The sequence below is a fragment of the Eurypyga helias genome, unplaced genomic scaffold, assembly GCF_000690775.1.
Source record: "Eurypyga helias isolate BGI_N326 unplaced genomic scaffold, ASM69077v1 scaffold31078, whole genome shotgun sequence".
In the NCBI taxonomy this organism is placed as follows: Eukaryota; Metazoa; Chordata; class Aves; order Eurypygiformes; family Eurypygidae; genus Eurypyga; species Eurypyga helias.
Genome location: NW_010268377.1, coordinates 1490 through 10336, shown reverse-complemented (window position 1 = coordinate 10336; position 8847 = coordinate 1490). Strand labels below are relative to the sequence as shown.

The following is an 8847-nucleotide window of genomic DNA, read 5'->3' as shown; positions in this document are numbered from 1 at the left end:
GCCACCACTGCTCCCTGGGCTGCTGGGCCCGCCTGCTCCCTCCAGCCCAGCCTGGAAGCAACGCGCGAGAGCCAGCAGCAGCTGAAACAGAACTGTGGTGATGGGGGTTCAGCCCCGCCTCTGGCAGCATCTCGGGGGGTTCTGGCTACTGAAGGGGTGTGAGGTAAGGAAGGGCACGTCTGAGCTCCTCCTCATCGCACCAACGGAATTCTGACCCCACGGCCAGAAACGTCGGTGCATCGTGAATTAAACTTGTCAGTCATTGAAGACCAGGCATGATCATGTTGGTTTTACAGGGGCACAAGCGACACTGTATCACGCGGCATCACCATGACAACACTGAAATGACAGCCCGTGACACAGCATCTCTCACCCCGTCTGGCTCTTAACCCTAAGAATCTGTGACTGCACTCACTGAAAAATAAGGGTACATTCACAACACACTCTGATAAAGCTTTACCTCGATATGTTCCTTGGTGATAAGCCAGGGTCTGTGAGCCAACATTTTGTTGAGTTCTCCTAAATTCTGCAGTTTTTGAGGTGCGTTTTCCAGACCGTTCAACCACTTGGGGTCTCCGCCGACGTGAAGGAAGTCGTTGACGTGGAGGTTAACCAGGTAAGAGCACTGATGCCGTGCTGCAGCCTAGAGAGGAAAACACAGCTGTGATACAGAAGGCAGTCACAGGACATTGGTGCTGTATGACAAGTGCTGTAAGTCATCGCTTCCTCAAAACATCCAAGACTAAGACACGCAGTGATCAAAGACTCAAGTAAAAACAACTGGCTTAACACATCAGCCTCTTTCGATTACTGTTCTCACAACATAAACATCCCTCATTGATACACACGGTACTGCTGCTGCCTGACGAGCCTGTACCCAGGCAGAAGTACAGGCACACATGTACTGCATGGCCTGAAGCAAGTATGCCGCACAGCAGGGAAAAACCATCCAGTTCCAACCCCCCTGCCGTGGGCAGGGACACCTTCCACTAGACCAGGTTGCTCAAAGCCTCGTTCAGCCTGGCCTCGAACACTTCCAGGGATGGAGCATGAATCCTGAATCGTGAATCCTGACCAGCCAAACCAAAAGCAGGCTTTAGAACATCTACAGCTGACTAAGGGCAGCTCTTCAGCAAAAAGCAGAGCCGGTATCGTTTATTCCAACGGCAATACTTTCCCCATCACACTGAGACACAGCCCCAGACTTGGATTCAACTTCAGCAGGCAAAGAGCACTGCCAGACTGGAAATTGTGAAATCAACCCCTTCTGGCAGAAAAGTTGCTTAGAACGTGGAGGTTTAGAAATGGGTGATGGGCCTGTTGAGTTAGAGGGGAGGTGTGTTCGACAGGCCACCCACACAAACAAGCTTTCCTGAAAACCAGTTTCAGAGACACTAAGGAAACCAAAAGTAAACAATTGTCTTATTTTTATAACATTTTGTTGTCTTATTTTTATAACAGATTTTTTTCCCCTCCTTTCTCACAGTCCCGACGAAACTGCGAACACAAAGTCCCGCTCTTACGAAACAACGTGTGAACCAGTCACAACCAAACCTCCTCTGCCTTTCCCCTTAGCTCCTGACGAAATGCCTCTCCAACCAGAAACTGCCAAACCCAAAAACTGCCAACCCAGGAACAGCTGCTGCCAAACCACGACCGGAGCGCGTTGCTGAAGCGGCTGTGTGCTGGCGTACCATTATCCCGATGTAGTGGCGGTAATGCAGCGGGAGCGGACCGTCCATCTGCAGCAGATAGTGCTGAGTTTTTAGAAAGCTTTCGAGATACTGCGGGTGGAAAACCATCACCAAGGTAACGTTGTCCAACCGGCCCAGCGTAGCGAAAGAATCGGCAAACAGCGCGTGCATCATGGCGTCTTCGTTTCCCACCTGAATCGTCTGATTGAACAGAAGGAGCAATGAGCAATATTGTCTAAGAGGTACCAATAAACACGTCGATCGGTGTATTCCCAGAGCACCCAGAGGCCCCGGTGAAGGGAACTGTATTATAAATCCGTTAATGGCGGTCAATTGTAAGGCAGGGCACATACAACCCCTCTGACACCTCTCATTTAGGAGATTGCAAGTTGTGACATCAGCAAAAGCAGGCTTTTGGCTTTACGCTTGCTCTTGGACAACACTGACTTCTCATTCTCAACCGCCTCACTTTCACTTTCTTGAATACCCCAATTTGATCTAACTTAGGTTATTAGAACTGCAGAAAGCTCATGAAATGATCCCAGGATGGTTTGGGTTGGAAGGGACCTTAAAGACCACCCAGTTCCAACCCCCCTGCCATGGGCAGGGACACCTTCCACTAGACCAGGTTGCTCAAAGCCTCATCCAGCCTGGCCTTGAACACTTCTAGGGATGGGGCATCCACAGCTTCTCTGGGCAACCTGTTCCAGTGCCTCACCACCCTCTCCATGAAGAACTTCTTCCTGATATCCAATCTAAACCTCCCCACTTTCAATTTAAACCCGTTCCCCCTTGTCCTGGTACTCCAGGCCCTTGTAAAAAGTCCCCCCCAGCTTCCTTGTAGCCCATAATCATTTGTACTAAGGGAAAAAGAGGGGAAGAAGTAAAAAGCTAGCTAAGAGGAGAAGAGAGAAATAAAAGGAAGCTGCAACTTAAGGCTCAAAAATTCCTAGAAAGTCCCAAGGCGTATTACTAACTTTGCCTCGGTTCCAGATTCTCTTACCAGACGATCGGGAGAGAAGCGGCAGGAACACTCGGCCGCAGCACTCCGAAACTGCTCCAATTATGCAGAAGGGTAGAGGTAGCTCAAGAAAAAGTCACCCCAGCCCGGGGCAGGGCGGGGGAGGAGGTGCCTCGCAGACCAGTAGGAAATCACACGCAGACCAGTAGGAAATCACACGCAGACGCTCACAGGGAAACAGACACTCTCAAAGAAAACAGCATCGACTTTCTCTTGCGCTAGACAGCAGCAGCACAGGAGGGCTCTGACTATTCCAAAGCTCCCCTGGGCTCTCCCTGCTTCTGTAGGCTAGAACTGTGGCCAAAGCCTCACCAGGACTGAATGTGATCGTGCCCGAAAATGTTTTGCAGCTCAGCAGCTGTCCTGAAACCAGACGTGGGTTACTCCTAAAGAGGTGTCCCTTAAAAGCATAAAGTTCACCGTGTACTCGAAAACATTACCACACCTCCTTCTCAGGGATGAATCTGCTTGGTCCGTGGCCCAGTGGTCTAGGAATTCTTACTCCAAGTTCCTAGAAAAGAAAATTGCACCATCTCAGCATTTAGTTATAAACAGCTTTTTAGCTGCGGTTGCAAGAAAGGGAAGAACTCTCCATTCCGAGCGGGACTTCTTCGGGTGCTCGGTACTGACATGGGTACCTTCACTCGCACCGTCTCTACGAACGCGCATCGTTTTTTTTAACCAAAGTGCTTTATAATTAGCCACGCTTGTTTACAGCGTGCTGCCCCGCTCCAGCGACACAGCCTTCCACAACGAAAGCCCTGCCCGCTGAAGGAAAACACACACAAATTTGTATGGGCGCAGGCTGCAACCTGGTTGGCGGAAAACTCTGCATAAAGCATATTTTGGCAGGGTGTCCAGAACAAGGAGTTCGGTACGCAGCCGGCTGCTGCGCATGTGGTTATGCCACCGAGACAAGACCGATGCGTGTGTGTGTGTGTGTGTGTGTGTACATCCGCAGTACGCCAGCACATCACACTCCGTGCATCTGCCAGGAAATGAAACAGCTGTAACCCTCATCAGATTTCTTTTTTCCCCAACCTCAAAGAGCTCTTAAACTGCTGAAAGTACCTGATGTACATTTGCATCTGCTTTCTTTTCAAGGCAGGATAAAAAGCTGCTCAAGCCGGGAGGGAGGGAGAGGGTTTTGCTCAGTCAGAACAGCAGCAGCCAGGTCATGGACATGCTGCCCTGAGGTACGAGGGGGGCTGGGTACCCCTCCAGCAGTTCACAACTTGCCCTCTCCCTCGGCTGGTGGGAGGTGTCCCTGCCCATGGCAGGGGGGTTGGAACTAGGTGGTCTTTAAGGTCCTTTCCAACCCAAACCGTTCTATGATTCCAGCTAGGGTTGAAGATGAGTGCTAAACACTGAGTGATATATATATAAACGAGTGGTTTGGGGTCCTACCTGTTCCCCCTCCCTTGATCATCCTTTAAAACACATCCATTGCCTCCATTCCATAGCCCGAACCCCTCGTCTTCCGATGCCACCAACCCCATCCTTGTTCCCAACTGGGTTCGGATAAATAAATATGGCATAGCGATCCAGCTGAGGCTGGAGGGAGCGGAGGGGGGCACCTTCGGCTGTTCCAGGTCTCAGGAGCGAACGCAGCCCTAAAAGCCGCCTGCTCAATGCAGTTTAAACTGTGCTGTGCCGTGCCCACGTAGATAAAGGTCGTTACAAACAGCGACACTGGTCTCGCTCGCCTCTGCCTCCCGTGGAGGTTTCTATTTGCACGAGCTCAGCGTATGAGAACCAACTTGATTCCTCAGTTACCGTTCGCTGAGCTTTCCCCCAAGATTAAAAAGCAGCTTCGCAGAGCTGGAAACGATCGGCCCAGGTGTGAGTCGGAACTACCAAAACCCATCAGACCCTGACGTTCTCCTTAAATCCCGTCAGATGCCTCCATTCCTCAAGTCTTACTTGGATAAAGCGAGGTCAAAGGGCAGCTTTCACTACTTGGTCTTTTCACACTTTCCCTGGGATGCTAAAGTTTGCGATGTGGTTTTTTCCTTGATGAGGGTCCCAACATTCCCACACAAATTTTGCCCCGCAGCCAGGTCTCTAGGAATGCCACTTTGTCGGACAGAATTTGTATCTTAAAACCACCCTCCCTCCTCAAAGCTCTAGTACAGCTCCTGATCTCGGCTACAACTGCACAGGCAAACCAGAGAAACACCTTCCATCCAAGTGACGGCAGGGAAAGAAGTCCGTGCACACCGTGTAACGCAGCAGGTGTCCACAGTCATCCGCCAACTCCGGCTCTTCAAGAGATACACCTCGAAGTGTAATTCTTGAACAGCTACCTTTCAGTCTTCCCCTTTCCCGGGACAGTTGCAGGAAGAGGAAACCCCAAGATTTAAGAACCCGAGATCAGCAGGCTGCCTCTCAGTCTGAAATACATCGGGATCGCTACGCTTCCCTTTTTTTTTTTTAACTCGTGCAGAGGTCAGACGGCTGCGATTACACTGCACGTCACAGGTTATGTTGCTCGAGTAACCAAACCCTGTCTGCAAGGTGATTTTAGAGTGTTTTGGGGGACTGAATAAGTTGCTTTGCTTTCCGTCATGAAGGAAAGCCTTCCCCTGCCATCGCGGCACTGGCCTAAGTATTTGGGAAGCCTGGGCTCAAGCCTCTTCTGACAGAGCCGTTGCAAGGGATCTGTGAACACCAGCCTCAGTTTCCCATCTGTGCAACAGGTAAAAGCATGTTTTTCTTCCAGAGGGTGCTGAGCACAGAAATAAGCTTTGTGCCACAAGGTGCATGGTTGCCAGAGTCATGAGAGCTGTAGAAATTCTGAACCATTAAAAAGTCTTATTCTTCAGTTATGAGCTAAGGCAGACCTTTTAAAAACTGTTTTCCTCTCTTTTTCAGAAGCAGCATTTAATCGAGTTCTCCTGGTCCTTGTGAAATACCAGGCATCTCCCAAGTGCTTCCAGCATCCCAACATTTCAGGTGCTGCACAAACACAGTGATAATTCTCAGCACAGTCCTAGAGGACCTTCCCTTTGTTCTGAACAAGTTTCTATGCTCCGTGATGCCCTTCCCTAAGCCTCCATCTTCTGAATACACCCAAGGAGTGCAGCTCTCCAGCTTTCCCTCTCCAAGCCAAGACCCTGGTCCTGACCAGCCACACCACCACATCTCCCTCCTCTTAAAGAAGCACCTCACCCGGAGCACCAACAAGCACTCGGCAAGGCAGCCAGCACCAGCAGCACTTGCAAACAACCCATATTTATTCGGGTCATTACAGCCGTATAAGCAACTTCACGCGATTCCAGACCGGCGAGTTGCACACCCAAGCGACCTACTTTGTGCCCTGTTTTCCACACCAAACCTCTCCTGGCTTCTTTCCTCCTGTTCGTCAACCTTACCGCACCACTTGCATTCAGCCTAGAAACTCTGCACCTGAACACAGCTCCAAGCTCAGCAAAAAGCCAACCACAACTGAGGCTTTGGGTGCAAATAATTCGTAACGACAATAATAATGCAGCAGAGGCACTCCAGCTTCAAAGCCAGGACGTCAAACTTGCATGGCTGCAAAGCTGAGCACCAACGGTGGAACAATTTCCCCTTTGACGCCCAGGAGCACCATGTTCACCAGATACCTGTCATTTTTGACAGTACACATCCCTCATCACTGCTTTATCTGAGCATCTCCTGTGTTTAACCACGCAACATTCCTGGGAGACTGGACAAGGGTATTATCTCCCCATTCAGGAAAAAAAAACCCGGAGAAGCAGAAAAGCTACGTGTCTAACAGACACGGGACGGGCGGCTGGAACTGGGATCTCTCACGGGCTGATGCCCTAACCATCAGGCTGTTTGCCTTTGCAGAGACTTCTCAGCCAGGAAATACGTTTTGTGCACATTTACACCAAGAAACAGCTCTTCAGAGCTGAGACAGAAGCATTAATGAGACAAGTCTGCAAACTGCATTATACACTTCCCATTCTCTCACTGGCCCACTTAGTGCACCCAACTCCACAATGACAACCCAACAAAGATCACAGAATCACAGAACGGTTTGGGTTGGAAGGGACCTTAAAGACCATCCAGTTCCAACCCCCCTGCCATGGGCAGGGACACCTTCCACTAGACCAGGTTGCTCAAAGCCTCATCCAGCCTGGCCTTGAACACTTCCAGGGATGGGGCATCCACAGCTTCTCTGGGCAACCTGTTCCAGTGCCTCACCACTCTCTCCCTGAGGAATTTCTTCCTGATATCCAATCTAAACCTGCCCACTTTCAATTTAAACCCATTACCCCTTGTCCTGTCACTACAGGCCCTTGTAAAAAGTCCTCCCCAGCTTCCTTGTAGCCCCTTCAGGTACTGGAAGGTGCAATAACGTCTCCCCGGAGCCTTCTCTTCTCCAGGCTGAACAAGCCCAACGCTCTCAGCCTGTCCCCATAGCAGAGGGGCTCCAGCCCTCTGAGCATCTTTGTGGCCTCCTCTGGACTCGCTCCAACCGGTCTATATCCTTCTGATGTTGGGGGCTCCACAGCTGGACGCAGCACTCCAGGTGGGGTCTTGTGCACACACATGCTCACAGAAGACCACTCTAACCCACAAATGTGTATAAACTCACTCTGCCTACAGCTTTTCTGTGTCTTAAGAATCGAGCCCTCTTTTAGGTAACTTCTTCAAGTGCCCTGACAAGAGCAGCATACCTACCACATTTAAGTAAGAGCTCAAGATGGAAATTGAACTGCAAATGCTTAGAAAAGATTTTTAAATAAAGTGTGACACGCATCACCTCTGCCAGTCACCTGCTTCGCTCTGAACATCTTTGAAAGACAAATGAAGAAAACAAAAAGCCACTTCTAAACAGACACCCAGTGTCAGGAATTCCACCCAGAGACAAGTTACAAGCCAAGAGGCACAGCCTCTACAACAGGAACAGCTACCTCACCTACAGCTCTCGCTCCACAGTGGGTCTAAAATGCTTTTGCAGATCCTTGTTCCCTTCCCCCCGGCACTGGCTCCACGCCTCTTATCGCCAAACCTCTCCCAAAACTCAACTGCAGTTCTGTCAGAGGAGCACGAGGACCGTCACCAACCTCAGCCATTTGGGATTTACGGGCTGAGCACCAGCTGCGAACCACGACCTTCGGGCTGCTTCCTTGGCTCTAGCACAGTGAGTCATTCCGCTGCCCCCAAGTACAGGCGGTACCAATATCAAACGTTCTATCTCCCCGAGAGGCTTATTTACATACTTACTTAACCCTCCTCCAAATGGCAAAAAGAACATTTTATCACAGACAAGCCACAGGCAAAGTGAAAACGTAATTATCGATTTACTTCACCAAACCACACGTGGGTTAACATCTTCATCTCAATCATCCTGTGTCCTGATTAAGCACTAAATACAGCTCAATTCAAGCAAAAGCGTATGAAAATCACACGCTGTAATGCAATATAAAAGAACCTAAAGGAAGGAACTGGAGAAGGGAAATGAGTCTGAGGGGACCTTTTAGGAAGGTCCGTTTTCCTAGACAACCAGTGATCGTTTTCCATCATCCAAGCGCGTTCCGACTCAAGTTTAGGCTTAAGACAGGCTCAACGAGCTGTGGGTTAAAAACTCTTCTCCGCAATCTCCTAGCAGAATGAACACCCCCCACCCCGTGCCGGTGCTAAAAATTCAGGTTAGTATGCTATGGGGTATGCATTTGAAGCTGACCTTAAACAATACCCGGGTAGCACTTTACATGCCCTCTGACAGAACGCCCCAAAGCGCCTCAGCGCCCCAGACGCTCGCGCTGCATTTCCAAGGGAGACGTTGGCACCGACCAGCCTAAGGGTAAGCCCGTCCTGCTGCTTCACTCGCTGTGGCTGGTTCCCGCTTCCCCTTTAAAGGTCTCTGGCAGCAAAACCTCACTGGTGCTGACACTGGCAGGCTACACATCTGGAGTTCCCTTGTTTAAGATCTCAACGACAACCACGGGCACAACTGGCCCCACAGGACAAGTTATTTATCAACAAGCTGATACGTACTCAGCTTAAAAGCTGTGTTTTCGGTTCTGCTACCTGCAGTGGCTACTGTAGTTCCCGTATCAGATGGGTAGCTTTTGGAAATGAAGGGATTAAGAAACAAAGAGTAGTGATTAAATATGATTCATTTCCTACAAACAC

At 50.0% G+C, this 8847-nt stretch overlaps 1 protein-coding gene across 1 annotated transcript in view; it reads right to left on the bottom strand.

The window, feature by feature from the left end:
- The window catches only part of LOC104514156 (sestrin-1), a 9381-nt gene extending 6159 nt beyond the window's left edge, over window positions 1–3222 (bottom strand). Inside the window, exons 1-3 of the mRNA XM_010157726.1 lie at window positions 3161–3222; window positions 1695–1895; window positions 461–643 (exon numbers count right to left, since the gene is read on the bottom strand). Of these exons, the coding sequence (XP_010156028.1) occupies window positions 461–643; window positions 1695–1868 (357 nt within the window). The 5' untranslated portion in view covers window positions 1869–1895; window positions 3161–3222. The remainder of the gene's footprint in view (window positions 1–460; window positions 644–1694; window positions 1896–3160) is intronic.
- Window positions 3223–8847: the final 5625 nt, after the last annotated feature.